The following is a 22563-nucleotide window of genomic DNA, read 5'->3' as shown; positions in this document are numbered from 1 at the left end:
GTATATATTAGGTAACGATTTCAACAGTTTGCCCCCATATAGCAACACAAAGTGAAAAAAAAAATACTGTTGGAGTACTAGTTATAGCATTAAATAAGAGTGTACAGCACATTAAAGGCAGAGATCCTACATAATATTTTTTTAAAAATTAATTAATTTTCTATGCCATTTCCAATTTAACACCAGGGTTAAATTGGAGATCGATTCAGTATATAATTAGTAAAGACCTCATCAGTTTGTACCCACGCAGAAACACAAAGTGTAAAAATACTGTTTCAGTACTAGTTATAGCATCACTTCACATTAGACAACACATTAAGGACAGATCCCACATGGGATGTAAGTACACAGTGACTCCTGTTGCTGACTTAACAATTTGACACTCCTGTTCATGGCGTCAGTAATCTCCCTAGGATCTAGTCATGAGTTGCCAGGGCTATGGAAGCCTTTAGGGTTCGCTAACTTTGATCTTATTCCGATAGGGTCAAGGAACATAGGGTATGAATCAAATCCAACTTCCAGTTTGTGACTCAGACAGCTCTTTCTAGGAAGAGGACCAGTCAGGGGGTTTGAATGGGTTTGGAGGAAGCAATATGCCCTTAGTCTTTCCAACTGTAAACTGTGACTTTTTATGATTAGATTATCTGCATCCTATGGTGCATCTTATAGTCAAATAAACATGCCACTTCGATGTGCTGCGTTAAGTTCTATTTAAAACTTAAATGTAATTATTAAAATATGATATATCTTATCTTTTTACCTTGTTTTCTACTTTCTTATGTAGCCAAAATGCAAACCAAAGGTAATTATGAGAGGGTGGAAAAAAATTTTTATTTTCAAAGAAGAGTACTGAGCTTTTGTTTCAGTTTGGCTCATTAGTAGAAGCAAGAAAGCAGCTGGAATCACATCCCCTGCATCCAGCTGTGGTTACCGTTAGGGAATCAGCTGTTCTATGTGGAGCTCCTCCAGCAACTATCTGTGACTAAGTTCTTAAATAGAGATGATTCCTCAGCACAGCTTTGTGACTCTGGAAGGCAGTTGTCAGGTTCCGCAAGATGGCATGGATTCTTAATTCCTCTTTTTTATTTTCTTTATATTTAGAGTAAAATAAAGAAGCGGTCCTGGGTTCTCCACGAATGCCTGGAAAGAGTTCCTGAGAATGTGGATGCTGCAAAAGAACTGCTTCAGTATGGGCTAAAGGGCACAGACCTGGAGGCTCTTATAGCAATAGGGAAAGGAACAGATGATGGCAGGTTGGTTTTAGAAAGATTTAGATTCAAAGTAGAAGTGACTTCGTGAAAACTTTTAAGCTGGAACATTAGACCAGATAAGCTTTTCCTTAGGTCAGTCCCTTATGAACCAGTTGTGTTTGATCAGTGCTTTGTTATTTTAGATCGGAGCTTTCCTTCCTGTATGTTGAACGTGTCTGCAGATGATAGCTTGACACTGAGGCGGCCTCGAGTTCTGCGGACTTACTAAGCCTTGCCAGTTTTAAGCTGGGGCGTATGGCACTTACCTGCATTGGCTTCCTAGTCAGAAGAACCACCTTAGGTCATTCAGAGCCTCATGTTCCTTATGTGTGGGATCATAACCCCTTCACAGAATTACATGGAGTGATTAAATTATGTATCTTGCAAAAGTGCCTCATAAACTTTTGAGCATCATTCAAATGTCAGTTCATAATAGCAATCATGTTTTTTGTCAAGAGCCATTACTCATCAGACATTTGAGACTTCTTTTGAGATATAAAGATGATAGTGTACCTGATAAATAAGTAATTTAAATGACAGTGACATTCATTACCATTTTAGGACCATAAATAGAAGTGATTCAAAGTGTAAACTGTGGGCAATATTTTCTGCATAAACTCTTACATGGGGTGAATATGATCTTTTGTGTTTCCTAAATAACTTTGATTTTCTTGATTTAAAATTTCTGTGATTATTTCTGTGACTTTTTGCCTAGTCTATAATAAGTCCAGTCACTTTGTTTACAATGGCAAAAGTTTTGTTTTTTCCAAATAGTTGTTTCTGTGTCTGTGGAAATCAACAATTAAATCAATCAAAATAGGAGAAAGTAGGTTGTACTTCATAAGATAGGAAACAATCAAAACAGATATATTTTTTCTCTTTTTGTTACAGATTTACATTACCTGGTGAAGTAGACATTGAAAATGTCTCTTATGAGGAGCTTTCACCGTCTGAGGAGGAGCCAGCCAAGAATAAAAAGGAAAAGGAGCTCAAAAAGAGACGGGAGCTACTTAAATTAGTGAACTTTGCAAAGTAGGTGATTTAATTACTGTTCAATTGATAATTTCTTTAAAATAACTAGTTATTTCAGGTTGTTCTTTACTGGTGATAATTATACTAAATTATTTCATTAACAAATGCATTTAATATCCTCTTACCCTTGTACTTTTGCATATTGTTCTGTGAGTTTGGGGCTCAGTGGAATATGGATCATTTCATTCCATTTTAACTTCTAGAGGAATATACTTCTGTGTAAATATGAATATTATTCCAAACAGGTTGACACTGGAACAAAAGGAACTTTGCCGTTGTAGACTGAAATTATTAACCTACTTAGACCGACTTGCAACATATGAGGTAAAGAATAGTTTTAATCACACCAATTGTGTTAATTTGATATGTCATTATAAATATCATGGCTGCACTAATATCTGGTATTCTTGGTCTTTTGAACTATTGATGTGGGGAAAATTTAATTTCTTTCAGAAGCAATTTCTTGATGTAAATTTTGATAAAAGTTAGAGCTCATGAATGCTAGAAGTTGTGTTGTTGGACTGGAGAGTGGAAATGCTTTAGACTTGCCAGTCCATCTCTGTTTTCTAGATTTATGATTCGTTACATTTACTTTCATATTTTGATTTTTTAAAAAAGATTTATTTATTTGAAAGACAGAGTAACAGAGAGAGGGAGAAAGAGAGTGACAGTGAGATTTTCCATCCATTTATTTACTCTCTAAGTGCCTGCAAGGGCTGGAGCTGGGCTGATCCAAAGCCAGGGGCCAGGAGCTTCATCCAGGTCTCCCATGTGGGTGCAGGGCGACCAAGCACTTGGGCCATCTTCTGCTGCTTTCTTAGGCCATTAGCAGGGAGCTGGATTAGAAGTGGAGCAGCTGGGACTGAAACTGACACACATATGGGATGCCGGTACTACAGGTGGTGAATTTACTCATTACGGCATAGCACCAGCCTCCATATTTTAAGATAATGTTTCCAGAATCAAATTTCAGTATATACTAGATTTTAGTAACCCTAATATGAATGTTTCTTTTTTTCTTTTTCTTTTCTTTTTTTTTTTTTTTTTTTTTTTTTTTGATGGTAGAGTTATAGACAGAGAGAGAGACAGAGAGAAAGGTCTTCCTTCCGTTGGTTTACCCCCCAAATGGCTGCTACAGCCGACGTGCTGTGCCGATCCGAAGCCAGGAGCCAGGTGCTTCCTCCTGGTCTTCCATGTGGGTGCAGGTCCTAAGCACTTGGGCCATCCTCCACTGCCTTCCCGGGCCACAGCAGAGAGCTGGTCTGGAAGAGGAGCAACCAGGACAGAATCTGGCGCCCCAACCGGGACTAGAACACGGGGTGCCGGCACCACAGGCGGAGGATTAGCCTAGTGAGCCATGGCGCTGGCTAATGTTTCTTTTTTATTTTAATAATTTGGTAGTGGGTTGAATTTAGTTGACTGATCTTTAATATGAGTTAGGGCCAAAGTTAAATGCTTGAACTTGAAAACAGTGTGCTTCGTATTTGAGCCTTCAGAGACTTAACACAGATGTCCCTATGTTGTTCTTTTCAGTAGCATTGTGCACTGTAAGACTAGGTAGGTGTAAGTGAAAGTGAGCCCATTTCAATACATACACATAGTTTAGATTGCTTTTTCACATGACTCTCATAGCTGTGTTACCCAAGTTTTAAAATAAATGTCGAACTATTGAAGTGTGACTTCACTTGAAGGTTACTTCTTCAGTCATTCTGTATTGCATCTCCCTTCTGTGGGCATACCTTTCTCAGCTCTTCAACTGGCACATAGTAGGTATTCAATAAATGTCACCTCTGGTAATGGAATGAGCATCTCAAGACTGTGGGAGGTGTATTAACACTCACACACACAGGAAAATTCAAAAGCCTTTGATTACCCTGCCTTGCCAATACAATTGAAATGTTTTCAAAATAATAAAAGAGGACTAATTCTGTGGTTATTGGAAAACATTGGTAATGAGTGTGTCATATCAAATAAATGAATTAAGGAAAATTGCTAATGATTTTATTTATAGGTGTAACTAGTTTGGCTGCTTTAAAGCATGCCCTTTTACATTCCTTGTTGTGAGATATTTAGAGGTAATATTTTGTGGTGAACTATAGACGTCTGCACAGATACAGTTTATTTTTATCCTTAGCTTTAGTTTCACTGATGATGATAACTTCAAAAACAGGCACCACAGAGAACTGTTGCATATTTGTTTTTACCAAGTGGTTAATTTTGGTTATCCTACAGTTACTCATTTACTTTTTACTACCTGTTTCATTTGCTTCTGGATTTTATTTTAAAATTAATAGTATTTAAAAATATGGTCCTTTCCAAATTAAGGCAAGAATGCAGATGTAGTATTTTAGTTAATAGATGATAGTTGAAGTTAATTAATTCAGGCCTTATTTATTTAGGCTGGCGGAGTTATGAGGATTTAAATATTTTCGTGTCACCTAAATCTAAATGACTTTTCATTTAATTACTGTTTCCCCTCAGGAAATCCTGGGCGTGCCTCCTGCTTCTGAGCAGAGATATGATGCAGAATTCTTTAAGAAATTCAGAAATCAAAATATTGTTCTCTCAGCAAGAACTTATGCTCGGGTAATTTCTTTTTCATAAATAAAATAATTATGGCCGTTGACACTATCTAAATCTTTGAATCATGCAGTTAAGGGTTTTGCACACAAGATACCATTATATTTTATTTTCTTTTGTATTAATAAATGTAGATAAAATAAAAAAAAACTGGTGTTAAATTGGAAATTGCATAGAAAATTAATTAATTTTTTTTTTTTAAACATTTACCTTTCTATTTATTTATTTATTTATTTTATTTTTATTTTTGACAGGCAGAGTGGACAGTGAGAGAGAGAGACAGAGAGAAAGGTCTTCCTTTGCCGTTGGTTCACCCTCCAATGGCCGCCGCGGTAGCGCGCTGCGGCCGGCGCACCGCGCTGATCCGATGGCAGGAGCCAGGTGCTTCTCCTGTTCTCCCATGGGGTGCAGGGCCCAAGCACTTGGGCCATCCTCCACTGCACTCCCTGGCCACAGCAGAGAGCTGGCCTGGAAGAGGGGCAACCGGGACAGGATCGGTGCCCTGACCGGGACTAGAACCCGGTGTGCCGGCGCCGCAAGGCGGAGGATTAGCCTAGTGAGCCGCGGCGCCGGCCAGAAAATTAATTAATTTTTAAAAAATATATCATGTAGAATCTCTGTCTTTAATGTGCTGTACACTGTTATTTAATGCTATAACTAGTACTCCAACAGTATTTTTTCACTTTGTGTTGCTATGTGGGGGCAAACTGGTGAAATCTTTACTTAATATATACTAAACTGATCTTCTGTATATAAAGAGAATTGAAAATGAATCTTGATGTGAATGGAAGGGTGGAGGGAGCGGGACAGGGGAGGGTTGTGGGTGGGAGGGAAGTTATGGAGGGGGGGGAAGCCATTGTAATCCATAAGCTGTACTTTGGAAATTTATATTCATTAAATAAAAGTTTAAACAACAACAACAAAAAAAAAGCTAAAAAAAATAGTTATATTTTAAAAACTTTGACATTTTGAGTTTTACATATAAATAATTTTTGTAGCATTAGACTGAGAAATGTTACACAGAGTGGGAAAATTCAGGGGTATTTCAAAGTACTTTATATCAGAACTGAATAAAATAGTTAATTATAAGTTTTGGAATGTGATAGCATCATGTTCTCATTTCTAAGGTTTATGTTAGAAACTTGCCCCTTGCCTTTGATACAGGAAAGTAATGTTCAAGCCCTGGAAATTCTGTTTACTTACCATGGCTCTGACCTTCTTCCTCATCGCCTTGCGATTCTCTCCAACTTTCCAGAGACCACTTCACCACATGAGTATTCTGTTTTGCTGCCGGAAGCTCGGTAGGTGATTATTTAATGGAATTTTTGTCTGCTTTCTATTAGTAACAAGATTTTGTTTCATGTTGGACAGTCTTTGTTTTATAAATAGTAGTTTTTATTTAAAGATATTTATTTTTATTTGGAAGGTAGAATGAGTGAGAGAGAGAGAGGGAGCTTCTAATTTTCTATACAGTGGTTCACTCCCCAAATGCCTGCAATATCTGTCGCTGGGCCAGGCTGCGACCAGGAGCCCAAAACTCTATCTGGTTCTCCGTCATGAATGACAGTACCCTAAGGATTTTATTTTATTTTATTTTGAAGATTTATTTATTTATTTGAAAGAGTTACACAGAGGAGAGGCAGAGAGAGAGAGAGAGAGAGAGAGAGGTCTTTCATTCTCTGGTTCGCTCCCTAATTGGCTGCAACGGCTAGAGCTGCACCGATCTGAAGCCAGGAGTTTCTTTGGGTCTGTCACGCAGGTGCAGGGGCCCAAGGACTTGGGTCATTTTCTACTGCTTTCCCAGGCCATAGCAGAGAGCTGGATTGGAAGTGGAGCAGCTGGGACTCAGACTGGCGCCCATATGGGATGCTGGCACTGCAGGCTGTGGCTTTACCAGCCGCAGTGCCAGCCCCAGTACCCTAAGTTCTTGAACTGTTACCTGCCACCTCCGAGGATGCACATTAAGGGCAGGCTGGATTGGAAGTGGAGGTGGGGCTTGATGCCAGGTACTTTCTTATTGGATGCTTGCCTCCAAAGCAGTGGCTTAACTCACTGTGCCACAACACAGTAGTTACCCAACAGTAATTTTAATATACTCTTTTTAAACTTTGTTTCTCAGTAAGATTATTTCCAACTGATTTTCAAGTGATCCTAATTTAAAATGTTTCTTTTTTTTTTTTTTAAGAGATTTATTTTATTTATTTGAAAGACAGAGTTACAGAGAGAGGTAGAGACAGAGAGAGAGTGCTTCCTTCTGCTGGTTCAGTCCCCATATGGCCGCAATGGCTGGAACTGAACTGATCTGAAGCCAGGAGCATCTTCCCGGTCTCCCACGTGGATGCAGGAGTAGAGGCTGGCACTGTGGCACAGCAGGTAAAGCCGCCACCTGCAGTGCCGGCATCCCATAAGAGTGTCAGTTTGAGATCCAGCAGCTCTACTTCTGATCCAGCTCTCTGCTGTGGCCTGGGAAAGCAGGAGAAGATGGCTCAAGTCCTTGGGCCCCTGCACCCGCGTGGGAGACCTGGAAGAAGCTCCTGGCTCCTGGCTTTGGATCAGCACAACTCCAATCATTTTGGCCATTTGGGGAGTGAACCAACGTATGGAAGACCTCTCTCTCTCTCTCTCTCTGCCTCTCCTCTGTGTGTAGCTCTTTCAAGAAAAATAAATCAATCTTTAAAAAAAAATACAATGTTTCTAGCATAACATGATTGTCTTTACTTAAGAAACACTGTTCTTTTTCTATTTTTGTTTTTTTTTAAAGCCTCTTGATTGTACTGCTACATACTTAATATATTACTGTTTTCTGATTAAGAGCGGTTTTTAGGATAACGATATCTGTTTGAAGTAGTTGTATCATTTCAAAACTGCAGTGTAGTTCTGATGATGTTAGGAGATCAGTCCAGGGATTTAGGATTATCTGCCTTTGCTTTCCTTTATAAACCTCTTCTCTGTATGGAATTCCAGAGACATGAAGACAACTGGGACATCAAAATAACACTCTGCTATTAGTTAGACCAGCTCTCCTTTTTAAATGTAAGGGCATCTATTAACTGGGTTATGATAGGTGTCATAGACCCTATGCCTGTGTCCTAGTGTTACCATCTGTGGTCTCACAGAGGCCCAAGTGTTTCGTCTTAGAATGAAGCGAAGAGCATTTATTTGCCTCAATGCGTTGCTCAAAGATGGGCCTGACCGGCACCTGGGAGAACAGGCATGCTGAGGATACCTTGCTTAGATCAGTTAACTAAAAGAAGCAGAAGGCAAAGCGCAACCAGACAGCCATTGGTGAGATGTGTGAGCAGTACACTAACTCATAGTAAATCCCTTATTCACTGCATGAGTTATCCTTTCTGATTTTGAGTTTACCCATCTTTAAACTGAGTTGACATTCCCTGTCTTGCTCTTTCACATTATATATTTTTACTAACAGAGGAATTGATATATATGAAATTTGTTATGAACTGTAAAATACTGTAAGGGATTATGACAGTTCTGATTGATATCATTGTTACTCATTTCAGCTACTGGAAACTTACATTGTTAAAGGATATTATGAAAATTGGGGCTTGTTTGGCTTTCTCCTTCCTCCTGTGCTACCTCTACCTAATAACTTACTTATTGGCTTTGATGTTGGTGATGGTCAACATTTATAGACTCATTAAAAGGTATTTGGCACATACCTAGTCTCCAAATAATTTTAGTATTATCAGTTATCACAGAAAGCTGAGACTTACAGTGAATTAGTAGTGTACTAAAGTTTATGTTCATGTAACCAGGATTCAAACCTATGTTCATTTGCTTTTAGGTTAGTGAACTCTAGAAATATATTGTAAACTCTTCATTTTGTATTATTTAAAAACATTTTTAAAGATTTATTTATTTATTTGAGAGGCAGAGTTACAGGGAGAGGGAGAGACAGAAAGCTCTTCCATCCACTGGTTTACTCCCCAGGTGGCCATAATGGTCAGAGCTGGGCTGATCTGAAGCCAGAATCCAGGAGCCTACTCTGGGTCTCCCACGTGGGTGCAGGGATTCAAGCACTTGGCCATCTCCCACTTTCCCAGGCCATAGCAGAGAGCTGGATCAGAAGAGGAGCAGCCGGGCCGTGAACTGGTGCCCAAATGGTATGCCAGCGTTGCAGGCAGAGGCTCAGCCGATTCCTCCAGAGCGCTGGCCCCTTGTATTATTTTTAGTAATAAATGTAAGTCTTTGTTCTGATAAAAATGAAGAAAATAAAAAAGCTTAACATGCCCTTTTCACTTTATAATAATTTTTAGATATGTATAAGATATGTAAATGTATTTTGTAAATATATATTTATAAATATTTTGGAATATAACTCTATTTGTTTTGTACCTCTTTGTAAGATAGACTTAATCTGAATGGTAGTGAACAATTTTCTCCTGTAAATTGTTAGTATTAGAGAAAAGGGCTTCAATATCTTAAATTTTTTTAAAAGGTAATTTCTTAGATTTGAATGCATTTATTGTTATTGTCTTCTGATTACTTAAAGAAACATTTTATTTCACCCTGAAATTTGAGAATTGGTTTGCAAAACAATTGTACAATACCCAGTGCTGCATAACTTTGAATGCCCTCTGGTTCCTCTATGGGGCCTGTCTGAACAACCAATTTAAATTACAATAAAAATGTCAGTTGCACTGTATTGCAGTAGAGGGTAATTAGAAAATAAAGCTACTTTGAATCATTGTTTGTTATATGATCCTTAGACAAATGTTGAAAAGGCTGATTTCTGATAATTCCTTAGGTTATATTCATTTTTAAACATATTGAGAAAAATGTAGATTTTTTTTGTTTATCTTTGTTTCTCAAGAAGACTTCTGCAATGAATATTGCTTTTCTCTATTCATAAAGAGCAGGCAAAATAGGTTTGAATAGCAGTGTCTCTATCCTCTTGTAATTTTGGGCCACTGCAAAGAAATACTACAATTAGGCTTTAGACATAACTTCTTTTGTGAAGTCTCCCATAAGTTACTGCTTTCCCTTGTAATCTGAAAATTTTTGTTCATTCTTGTAGTGTAACACTTTTTTTTTTTTTTTTTTGACAGGCAGAGTGGATAGTGAGAGAGAGAGACAGAGAGGAAGGTCTTCCTTTTTGCCGTTGGTTCACCCTCCAATGGCCACTGCGGCCAGCGCATCTCGCTGATCCGAAGCCAGGAGCCAGGTGCTTCTCCTGGTCTCCCATGCGGGTGCAGGGCCCAAGGACTTGGGCCATCCTCCACTGCCTTCCCGGGCCATAGCAGAGAGCTGGCCTGGAAGAGGGGCAACCGGGATAGAATCCGGCGCCCCAACTGGGACTAGAACCCGGTGTGCCGGCGCCACAAGGCGGAGGATTAGCCTGTTAAGCCACGGCGCCGGCGTGTAACACTTTTTATGTTGTACTGTGGCCAGTTTTATTTCTTCCAGTTTTTCCTTTCTTTAACAAACACCCAGCCTTAAAACTGGTAGAGGCAGAGGCCGTCCATTCCTTATGTTTGGATCCCCAGGTCTTAAATGTGGTGCATGTGGAGTAAATGCCCTGACAGTGTTTGCTGACTGGCTGAACTGTGTCCTTCATTGAAGTAAGGGGTTCACAGGGCTCTCTGAGGGGAGTGTGGTGGGTGGACTTGGCCCTGCTTGTGTGGGAGAAGGCGTGGGTCAGTTTGTCAAGGCTCTCATGGCAAACTTGCTCTTTGGAGTCACTGTGTTTTTTTTGGTTTGTTTGTTTGTTTTTTTTTTTTTTTTGACAGGCAGAGTTAGACAGTGACAGAGAGAGACAGAGAGAAAGGTCTTCCTTCCATTAGTTCACCCCCCAAAATGGCTGGTACAGCTGGCGCACTGCACCTATCCGAATCCAGGAGCCAGGCGCTTCCTCCTGGTCTCCCATGTGGGTGCAGGGCCCAAGCACTTGGGCCATCCTTCACTTCCTTCTCGGGCCACAGCAGAGAGCTGGACTGGGAGAGGAGCAACGAGGCCACAGCAGAGAGCTGGACTGGAAGAGGAGCAACCGGGACAGAATCCGGTGCCCCAACCGGGACTAGAACCTGGGGTGCCGGCGCCGCAGGCAGAGGATTACCCTAGTGAGCTGCGGCGGCGGCCTGGAGTCACTGTTAAGCCTGCCCTCCTTTTCCCTTTCAGCAGCTTTACCCTCATACACGTGTAGATATAATTCTAGATGAAGTAATGTAAGATGGGGTAAAGAAAATACTTCCTTTTTTGAGGATTTTCAGGTCACTTGGAAACACTGGGTGAGATTCGGTGGCACGAGAGTGCTCTTCTCCCTCACTGTTTTTCAGTAGCTTAGAGGTGTCTGCCATTACGGAAGGACTTCAGAATGAGCAAAGCAGCTTTTCTTTGCAACAGTTGTCAAAGATGCTTTACGAAGCAACAGAAATTCCTGCACAGAGCACCATGCTTTCAACCCGAGGGGGGAGGGGAGTTGAAAATACTCTAGTGAATCTTCACAGCCTTTTCTGTTCCACTTTTCCTTCTCAGTAGCAATGTTGAAAACTAATACAATGCTCTTGTCTTACCCAGAGACCACCTTGGAGAGCTGTTGAACTCCGTGTGCTTGCTTTGTTCTTTGTGGGCGCGTGCATCTCTCAGTGGCATAGCCTGAGCTTCATCCTGCTCAGCCTTCCTCTCTGCCTCATACTTGTAGTTTGCAGATATCTGCTGCCTTCTTAATGATCTGTGCAGTGGGCTTCAAGTGAGGCTTGGCAGTCAGATCAGCATGGGTGTCTCACTCTGCACAGTCCTCACTGTTATAGGGGCCCCGCCTGCAGTTCCTCGCTCTCCACTCTTCCACACAGGCTGCTTGCTGTTCCTGGCATGTGCTGGGCCTGCTCCTGCTGGATGGTCTTGGTCTTTGTGGGCCCTTTTTTTGTGTTTTCATGTGCCTGGGTCTCTACTTCATTTACCGTCTCTATTCACAGTCTACCTCTTCACAAAAGCCTTACCCCAACCACATTTTTACTTATTTATCTGTCTCTTTTCCCTTTAAAAATGTCATTTCTTCTAGGACAGGGGTATTTCTGTGTTTTTTCCTTTTCTTATCCCCTGATGAATGAATGATGATGAAATGTGTGAGGAGGAGGAGTTAGTCATTGCTTGGGATGCCCGCATCCCGCGTTAGAGTGCCTGACTCAAGTCGTGGCTACTCTGTGTCCGCTCCAGCTTTCTGCTGATGCATACCCTGGGGAGCAGCAGATGATCTCTCAAGTCCTCGAGTCCCTGCCACCCATGACGGAGATCTGGATAGAGATCTGGCTCTATGTTTTTTTCTTTTGAAGATTTATTTATTTGAAAGAGAGTTACAGAGAGAGGTAGAGAAAGAGAGAATTCTCGGTTCTTGACTTTGGCCTGGCCCCACCTTGGTTGTTTCAGGCATTTGGGATGTGAGCCAGTATATGGAATCTCTGTTCTGTTCCCACCCCCATCTTTCTGTCTTTCAAATAAGAGTAAAATAAACAAATAAATAAATGGGAAAAAAACTGTAAGGGAAGTACTTTGTGTCTTGCTCACTGATGTAGCCTCATGCCTGGAAGAGTGCCTGATGTAAAGTACTTTTTTGAATGAATGAGTGACTTAGAAATCACAAGTACATGGAAGACTAGGTAGAATTTAAAATTTTAAAATTTTGGAAAGCTCTGGAAATTATGTGAACAGGTTCACTTGTAACCTATTCTGTGTTGAGATTGACAAAGCTTTTGCCTTGGCATTTAACCAGAATTTTATAAGCCAGTTTTGATTGAACCAAGTTGTATGATTATGATGGCTGGGAAATTTGTATGATGTGTGTTATTTTGTGTTTTAGAGTGTCACTCTTAAAAAGGCGTGCATATTTGACATCGATGAGATGTGGCCAAGTTTTGTAAAGGTTTGAAATTACATTTTCTGTCACAGGTGATAGATCTTTTTATTAGCTGCCTATTCTTGGTTTGTCATTGTTATAAAATGTTTACACTTTATTTTCTCCTTGGCTGCTTGAAAGTGCAAAGGTGACATTTTTCACAATCTTTGTTAAACTTTCACAACTTATGATAATATAGATTTTCTGTGAAAAGATAAGAATTAAAAAAAATTTTAGTATTTTGTTGGTGATGTAATCAGATTTCAGAAAGATTATTTAGATTTCTCATTTTTGCCTGTTTTCCTAGTATAAAATCTTTCAAGACTGATGAATACAAACTAGCTAGAAGAGTTATCTGTTTGAGTCATGTAGCTTTGGGATAAGAGCATTGACTATCTCGTTGCCTTGATTCATGATTTGGGTTCTTTTTTTTTTTAGATTTATTTATTTATTTGAAAATTAGAGCTACAGAGAGAGACGTATTTTCTGTCTGCTGGTTCACTCTCCAGGTGGCTGCAATGACCAGGCTGAAGCCAGGAGCCAGTAACTTCTTCCAGGTCTCCCACATGGGTAGCAGGGGCCCAAGCACTTGAGCCATCTTCTACTTTTCCCAGGCCATTAGCAAGGAGCTGGATTGGAGGTGGACCATCTGGGACATGATCCTGTGCCCATGTGGGATGCTCTATGTCACAACACCAGCTCCTTATTCTTAATTGTACTCCAGTCTTCCTACCTGTAAAATAGGGATGACTAGAGCACTTCATAGTGTTATGAAAATGATTAGTGTGTGTGTGTGTGTGTGTAGCTGAAAACAGTGCATGGCACAAGGAAGTTTTATTGAAGTGTCAGCAACTCTTTTTTTAAATTGGAATCATGGGGCAAGTGTTTGACATGGCAGTTAAGGCACTGCTTATGATACCTGCATCCCACATCCAAGTTCTTGGGAGGCTCTGCTCTCCAATCCAGTTTCCTTCTATAAAATACTCTTTTTTTTTTTTTTTTTTTTTTTTTTTGTGACAGGCAGAGTGGACAGTGAGAGAGAGAGAGACAGAGAGAAAGGTCTTCCTTTGCCGTTGGTTCACCCTCCAATGGCCACCACGGCCAGCACACCACACCGCTGATCCGAAGCCAGGAGCCAGGTGCTTCTCCTGGTCTCCCATGGGGTGCAGGGCCCAAGCACTTGGGCCATCTTCCACTGCCTTCCCAGGCCACAGCAGAGAGCTGGCCTGGAAGAGGGGCAACCGGGACAGAATCCGGCACCCCAACCGGGACTAGAACCCGGTGTGCTGGTGCCACTAGGCGGAGGATTAGCCTGTTGAGCTACGGCGCCGGCCCCTTCAATAAAGTACTCTTGAGGGGCCAGTGCTGTGCCAAAGATGGTTAAGCCGCTGCCTGCAGTGCCGGCATTCCATATAGATGCTGGTTTGAGTCCTGGCTGCCTCACTTCTGATCCAGCTCTCTGCTAATGCTGAGAGATGTCTAGCCCCATGCTTTGGCCTGGTCCATCCCTGGCTGTCAAGGCCATTTATTTATTTATGTTTTTTTAAAAAAACTTATTTGGATGGCACATCTCTGTCATTCTACCTTGCAAATACATTTTTAAAAATAAATAGGCCTGCGCCAGGGCTCAATAGGCTAATCCTCTGCCTGCGGTGCCGGCACCCCAGGTTCTAGTCCCGGTTGGAGGGCTGGGTTCTGTCCCAGTTGCTCCTCTTCCAGTCCAGCTCTCTGCTGTGGCCCGGGAGTGCAGTGGAGGATGGCCCAGGTGCTTGGGCCCTGCACCCGCATGGGAGACCAGGAGAAGCACCTGGCTTCGGATCAGCGCGGTGCGCCGGCCGCAGTGCACTATCCGCAGTGCACCATCCGCAGCGGCCATTGTGGGGTGTACCAACGGAAAAAAGGAAGACCTTTCTCTGTGTCTCTCTCTCTCACTGTCCACTCTGCCTGTAAAAAATAAATAAATAAATAAATAAATGCATCTTTAAAAAATAAATAAATATTTAACAAGTAGAATCCTCCAAAGATCTTAGCATTTTATAGATACATATATGTATGTGTGTGTGTGTGTGTGTTCATTTATGAATACCTCGGGTTCATTCCAAACAACTTTGCAAGTCAATGTGAGAGACTATGACAGACCAGTCGCACCAGCATTGCCTCCTGTGACCTGCAGCCTCATGGCCTTTCTGTGCTCTGCATACTTGAGATGATGTGTTTGTCTCTGGCATTTTATGCCTTTGTCAACCATAAACCATTCCCGTTTTTTTTCCCATCCTTGTCCCTTGTGTGCTCTGCCCCAGTTGATAACGCAGCAGAAAGCCAAGCGTCTCAGGGAATTTTTTTCCCGTTTGCATTTTGCTCTGGGAAGTGTCCTTGGGTAAAGTTGTTTGGCATCCTTTGCTTTCTCTCTGATGAGTCATCCAGAAGTAGGAGGACTTTAGTGACCGATGCGGAGGGTAATTTTCTGCCTTTTGAGGTTATAGTGTCTTAGGGTAGGTTTCTTTGATAACAAGACTAACCCATATCTCTTAATAAAGTGCTGTAGGCATAGTACATGCCTACAATGATGGTTAACAGTTTTTGAATGAATAAGTGATTGTTATGACAGGAGATATGGAAAAGATAAAGGATTGGTGTGGAAAAGTAAGTAAGCCTTCAAAAGCATTTTGTTTGAAATTGAATTGGGAACGAAACCCCTCTTTGATTTTCTTAGACTGAAAGCCAGGTGATGTACTAGTTGTGTTCCTTACAGTTTTGTTCAGAAAAAATACACTGTATCTTTTATGCCTTTGTTAATCATATTTTTACTCTGCGTTAAGCATAGGGACCTTTATGATCATTTGGCCCTGATACACTTTTTCCCCTAACTCAGTCGTAAAATACACAAAATATAAAAATTACATTCTTACCTGTTTTTATGTGTATGGATCACATTAACATTGCTGTGCAGCCAATCTCTAGGCCTCTTTTTATCTTGCAAGTTTGAAACTCTGTACCCATGAAACTACTCCCCATTCTCTGCTCCCCCTTAGATTCTGATAACCAGCACTCTGCTTTCTGTCTTTATGAGTTGAACTACTCCATGGACTTGATGTAATTGGAAATTCACCACTTGTTTTGTGTGATTAGTTTATTTCACTGAGCATAATGTCCTCAGGGAAATTAATATCATTAAATAAAAATTAGGTTGGCCTTTCACCTGTAGATTATGTTTCTGTGCATGCTAAAAAACTATTTTGTCAACAAAGGAAGGAGATGAGTCTAGTTTGAGATGAGAGGTTTGGGTGCTGTTACTCTGTGACAATGTATGGAGAACCTCTTCCTTGTCTTCTGGTGGTAAACAGGTTATCCAGACTGATGGGAGAGTCTGTGTGTTCCAGTACTTTCATACTTATTTTTATTTGAATAGGCAAACAGGGAGACTTTTCCTGTTATTACAACAATATAACATATATGCCATATTGGCCAAGCACAAACATGTATTTTGTTAAAAATCCCTAAGAGAACACATGTGATTGATTTAACTTACTACTTAAATCATTAATAAAGAATTTACCTTTAAAAAGATCACTTGACTTTATTTCACTTCTTCAAAATTAGAAAGTAGATAAAAGTCTGTTTTTCTATACTTTCAGTTTCAAAGAGATGCTGTTTTGATAATTTACATTAGTTTATGGTTTTTCTGAAATGAAATAACTTTATCTTCTTTATTACAGTCAGAGTTAATTCTAGGTAGCTTTTAATTCAGAAGGTAAATTATTTTTGGTGTTTTGTTTTGTTGTGTCTTTTTCCCTGACAAGCAATAGAAGATACTCCCAAAATCAAGCACCATTTGCTTAGTTTCATAGTTTCATGGATATTCCAGAAGGTTATCTCCCATAAGGAGTATATTAATGTTTCTTGCAAAACATGCTTACTTTTGCATCTTAACTTTTTTGAGTAAAATTTATAACTTTATCTTGAATACCTATAAACTTTTAATTTAAAAATTAAAGCATTTCTAAATTGTTTTGTATTATTGTATCTTTATTGAAAGCAAGGTTAAAGAAGACATATGAGTCATAAGATTTTGTGTATTTCAATAAAAATTTAGAGAAAACTGGAGTTTTATATAAAGGCATCATATTAGATTGAATAGGTTGATACAAATTTGAATGAGATGTTGGTTTTCTGTCTACAGATAAATTATAATGTAATAGAGAAGTATAGGTGTAACCACCATAAAATTAAAATATGTGTGTTATATGAGGAATATAGATAGGTTTAGAGATGGGAGTGATTACTTTCTGTTGCAAAGGAGATAAATCAGGAAGGCCTTGGAAGAGGAAAGTTTGTAGATAGGCTTGAAAATTATATTTCTTATGTTGGGAAGTTTGAATAGGAAAGAGTATTATGAATAAATATTTAATATGACGCTGTTTACCTACTCAGCAATATCATATCATTTGTTCAGGGAGTGCAGTAATGTGTTCCCAATTAATTTGTTAGTTGACACTGAATTAGTGGACAGGATTTCCAATAAACAAGTATGATTCTCTAGTTTCTTAGTTTTTATGTATCCCAGTCTTGGTCATAAATATTCTTCTTCCTTGAAAAATTTCAAAAGCAATTTTATTAGATATTTAGTCTTCCCGAAATTTTGTCATTGTAATGAAGTATCACCTAAACTGTAGGCTGGATAATGAAATAATTATAGAAAGACTGGAACATTGTATAAACTTTGATTTGATTTGATTTGGTTTGATTCTTAAGGGAAACATGAGTGTTTCTTTTCCCTTTAAAATGAAAAGCTGATTAGTTACCTAATAAAAATTCAGTTCCATTGGTTTGTTTCTGAGCTGCTGTGAGCAAAGAACAATTACAAGGCTTTGTATTTTGGGCTTGCAGTAGGTATTGGCCTTCTGAGTTGACTGTCAGTAGAGAGGACTCTGCAGAATCTTTGCAGAATGGGCCTGTTGGCAATTCCGTAGCCCAGGAAGCTGCAGGTGGTTGGATGAGGAAAGAAAGACAGACTCTCCTCCATTGTCAGGGAGTAGGATCTGGGAGAGGGGGCGTGGTGGGTGGGAAGGGATGGGATGAGGGGGTGGATAATTGGTTTGCATATCTCCTGGCACAGGGGGCATTTTAGATCTTGATTAAATTAGTTCTTGTCTTCCTGTTTACCTAAAAGGAAAAAGTATAGTTAGGATAATTTCTCTGATTAAGAGGGTGGAAGTGAATTTAATTTCAGAGTCATTATTCTGGGCCTTGGAAGCAAGTTGATACTGCCATTGTTAGGTGTCAGGTACTCTGAAGAGTGCCAAAGAAAGGAAGGTATAATGAGTAATTACTTATTTGCTGTGTTACTTAAAAACATTTCCTGATTGAGTATGCACCTTTTGTTTTTTAGTTTCCAATCCAATTTTATGTTTCACTGAAGTTCTCACAACATATTCATGAGATAAGTTGAAAAGGGATTATCCTACTTTAGGGCAAAACATTTGAGAGCCATTAGTGAAATATGGGAATTTATTAGGGGATTATTTTAGCAAATAATTTTAATTGCCTGTCTATTTTAGTGTGGATGTAACTTGTTCAATGCTTTTGATGTGGTTTAATATTTAAAATTCATGATTTTATTTGAAATTTGAAAGTCTTTAAGAGGGTAGTTTATTTTTTTACTGGTATGTTTCCCTAAAAAGTTCCTTTTACTAGATTCGGTATTACACAGTGATGCAAAGTGATGCTGTTTTCAAACAGATGAGTTTTTTTTCATTATTCATTTTCTTCTAAAGATACCTTGACCAATAATTTCAAGACATGTGATCCTTAAGTAGATTATAACATCTTCTGAATGGTGGAATTGCCTCAGGGAAATACTGCCTATAATTCTTTTTTAGCATGCAGTGTATTTGCCCATCTAGATTTCATTAATATGTAAATACTTGTCTGTAACAGCAGTGTGTCTATATCACACTATATTTAATTAACATATAAATAACCCAGTGTGATAATTTCTCCAATTTTTGATACAGGCAAGCCTGTTTAAACATTGTATTTGGAATAAGAAAAATTCTGTTCAATCAAATTCATATTTTATAGATAAATCTATGTGACCTCTGTGTATAGCCGTTTCCTTTAAAAGTTTAAATACTGGGGGCTGGCGCTGTGGCAGAATGGACTAAGCCTCTGCCTATGGCGCAGGCATCCATATGTGTGCCGTTTCTAGTCCCGGCTGTTCCACTTCCGATCCAACTCTCTGCTATGGCCTGGGAAAGCAGTGGAAGATGGCTGCAAGTCCTTGGGCACCTACACCTGTGTGGGAGACCCAGAAGAAGCTCCTGGCTCCTGGCTTTGGATCGGCCCAGCTTGGGCAGTTGCAGCCATTTGTGGAGTGAACCAGTGGATGGAAGACCTTTCTCTCTGTTGGGGTCTTCAGCCTGAGACTGGCCCCTGATCAGCAAGGGGCAGTATAAGCACTCCCCAACAAGGCGAATGGGAGAGGTAAGGTTGACAGGTCAAGCACACCGCAGCAAGCACCTGTGAGTTCTGTCGAAGCAGGAACTACTTTATTGAGGAAGTGTACAGGATTATAAAGCTTACCAAAGATGTGCGCAGTAGGGGAGCCAATCAGCGAAAAGGTCATGCAGGCATGGGTGGGCCACACACAGGGGCATATAGGGATCATGCACTATCCATGTGTCCGGAACTAAAGTGGACCTGTCCCTGCAGATGGTCTGATCTCGCATGACTTAACCGCAGTGGCCGCAAACATTCCCCCTGAGCATCCGCTAGGCGCCATGTTGTTAGGGATTATTTTAGGCAATGCCCAATATCTCTCTGCCTCTGCCTCCCTCTTTCTGTAATGCTACCTTTAAAATAAATAAATAAAATCTTTAAAAAAAAATTCAGGCCGGCGCCGCGGCTCAATAGGCTAATCCTCCGCCTTGCGGCGCCGGCACACCGGGTTCTAGTCCCGGTCAGGGCACCGGATTCTGTCCCGGGTTGCCCCTCTTCCAGGCCAGCTCTCTGCTGTGGCCAGGGAGTGCAGTGGAGGATGGCCCAAGTGCTCGGGCCCTGTACCCCATGGGAGACCAGGAGAAGCACCTGGCTCCTGCCATCGGATCAGTGCGGTGCGCCGGCCGCAGCGCGCCTACCGCGGCGGCCATTGGAGGGTGAACCAACGGCAAAGGAAGACCTTTCTCTTTATCTCTCTCTCTCACTGTCCACTCTGCCTGTCAAAAAACTGAAAAAAAAAAAAAAATCAAAAAGTTTAAATACTGTCCATAAAAACTAAGAAAAATACTCATATGATGTATAAGTGTGGGAATCCCATGACACGCTGCTGCCATATACCTGATGTGGAAAGGTGTAGTGTGGCGTGCTAGAAGGAGCAAAGGCCTTCAGTCAGAAGCATGGCCACACCACCCTAATCCTCATACTTGTTCACTGCACTGCTTTTGAAAAGTCTCTGAATGTATTTTTCTTCAGATATGAACAGAGGAATTTGTGGAGGTGTTGTAATGCTTAAATCACCTGAAAGACCTATCATCTAGCACACACCCCAGCACATCAGTTGTGTTCAATACGTGGTAATGGGGAGCTGCTGTTTAGTTTGGCATTTGAGATGTCCCACGTTGGGGTGTCTGGTTCGAATCTCAGCTCTCGTCCCTAACTCCAGCTTCCTACCAGTGCAGACTCTGGGAGGCAGTGGTGATGGCTCAAGTAATTGGGTTCCTGCCACCCACATGGAGAAATGGATTGTGTTCCTGACTCCCAGATTCAGCCATGGCCCAGCTGCATCCATTGTAGGAGTTTCAGGAGTGAGTCAGTTCTCTCTGAGGAAGTTTACTCTGTCTCCTTGTCTGCTTCTTCCTGTCGGCTCCTCAAAAAGAAAAAAAAAGTTATGATGGTAGTAATAGAGGACATGGTTAAAGTAGTAGCAGTACAGTAGGTATTTTGTAGATGTTGATAGCATTTTTATGTCCTGTTTTCAGGCACACTAAATAAGCTTGCAAAATACTGATAAGTAAACAAAGTGAAATAGTATAATAGGGAATTGCTATGATTTTTTTAAAAAAGATTTATTTATTTATTTGGAAGTCAGAATCACAGAGAGAAGGTGAAGCAGAGAGAGAGAGAGAGAGAGAGAGAGAGAGAGAGAGAGAGGTGTCCTCTATCTGTGTATATATATATATATATACATATATATATATATACATATATATATAGAACCTGTGGTTGAAAACACTGTCAGTAGACTTGTACAGCAGCACCTCACAGCAAACCACCTTGGGTTGGTTTGTTTGTAGAGTTTAGGGCATCCTGTGTCTGTCTGTGCTCCTGCTTGCTCATACATAGGCAAAAATTCACCTGCCCAGTAGAGTACTGCATTGTTGCTGTGAAACGAGTATAGAGAGGGCGTTGTACATTCCATTTGTACGTGTCAAATCAGAAGCATTTGAAATAAACTTAGGTACATATGTAAATCCTTAACACAGAGAAAGCGTGTTGATTGTGAACCATAAATACCTGTATGATTTGAGATAGTTTTTGTTTTTTCCTTTATGTAATCATGTTCTTCCATCCTTCCATCAGTCTGCCTATCCTTCCATTCATCAATCTATCCATTAACTATTTTGTGAGGTTTAAAAGAAAGCCAGGTACTGCACTAAGGCTATAAAAATAATTCAAAAAGGAGCAAGACATATAAATAATTCTAATTCAATGTGATGATGGCAGTGAAGAAACAGATGCCAGGTTTAATACATGGAAGAAAACGAATAAGCCTGTTCTGGGACTATCAGAAGATTTTAAGCTTTGTTCCTCTAATGAATGCTACATTGATTGGCACAGTGAAAAACAACCTTGGAAACATGCATGCCATGAATCGTACTACCTTTCTGTCCATTAGGTGAGATTGAAGTGTTTGTGATTTTTATTTTTTCATTTTGTATGTCATATCTACATGGTTTCTCTCCTACTGCCATTATATAACCTTATTTCCAAATCTTAATTTTTTTTTATCCTTGGGGTTTTTTTCTATTTTTTATTTTTAAAAATTTATTCATGCATTTGAAATGCAGAGCAACAGAGAGAGCCTGGGGGAAAGAGAGATACTCCATCTGCTGGTTCACTCCTCCAAATGGCTGCCACAGCCACCTCTGTGCCAGGCCAAAGCCAGGAGCCAGAACTGCGTGCTTGTTTCCCACATGGGTAAAGGTCCAAGTACCTGGGCCATCTTTCCTTGCCTTTGCAGGCACATCAGGAAGCTGGATTGGAAGAGGAGTATCTGGGACTTCAACTAGCACTCAGACTTGGGATTCCAGCATTGCAGGCAGCAGCTTAACCCACTCCTGGAGGGTTTTTCTAAAGTTAGAATTGCATAATAATTGCTTTCTTAAGGAAATGCGCTAATTCATTGCTTGATTAAATCATTCAGTGAGCTTCTATGAATTAGGTGCTGAGGTATAAATTACTCCTACTCTGAAAGATAGGTACACAAATATTTAAAATAGCAATAAGATTAATGTGCAGTTATCTATATTCTTAGCTGCATAGGCTTTTTCTTGGTTGACTTTTATATTTTCTATTTATTGTGTAGTAATTTTTTACAGCTTGATATAATTTTATCTTTCTAGTTCTTAAGTGTTCTTTTGAGAGTTCTGATTTTAAAATTGAATCTAAGGGGCAGAGCCAAGATGGCGGAATAGTGAGGGCGTGCACCGATAGTCTGGGAAAAGATAGTTTAATAAAAGTGGAGTTACTGTAGCCTCAGAAAAAGGCTCAGGGAAAAATTGCAGAGGAAACGCTCCCGGATCTAGTGGTTGTGACACGGAGGACCTACGGGGAAAGCTAGGACTTGAGCTA

General features: G+C 40.3%; 1 protein-coding gene across 1 annotated transcript in view; it reads left to right on the top strand.

The window, feature by feature from the left end:
* Positions 1 to 22563, top strand: part of NBAS (NBAS subunit of NRZ tethering complex) — a 427776-nt gene that overhangs the window by 116612 nt on the left and 288601 nt on the right. Inside the window, exons 17-21 of the mRNA XM_062208974.1 lie at positions 1102 to 1253; positions 2142 to 2282; positions 2528 to 2606; positions 4764 to 4868; positions 6027 to 6163. Coding sequence (XP_062064958.1) covers positions 1102 to 1253; positions 2142 to 2282; positions 2528 to 2606; positions 4764 to 4868; positions 6027 to 6163 — 614 coding nt within the window. The remainder of the gene's footprint in view (positions 1 to 1101; positions 1254 to 2141; positions 2283 to 2527; positions 2607 to 4763; positions 4869 to 6026; positions 6164 to 22563) is intronic.

The sequence above is a fragment of the Lepus europaeus genome, chromosome 13 (genome assembly GCF_033115175.1).
Source record: "Lepus europaeus isolate LE1 chromosome 13, mLepTim1.pri, whole genome shotgun sequence".
Classification (NCBI taxonomy): Eukaryota; Metazoa; Chordata; class Mammalia; order Lagomorpha; family Leporidae; genus Lepus; species Lepus europaeus.
The sequence above is the reverse complement of the archived record's forward strand: the minus strand, read 5'-3'. Positions and strand labels throughout refer to the sequence as shown.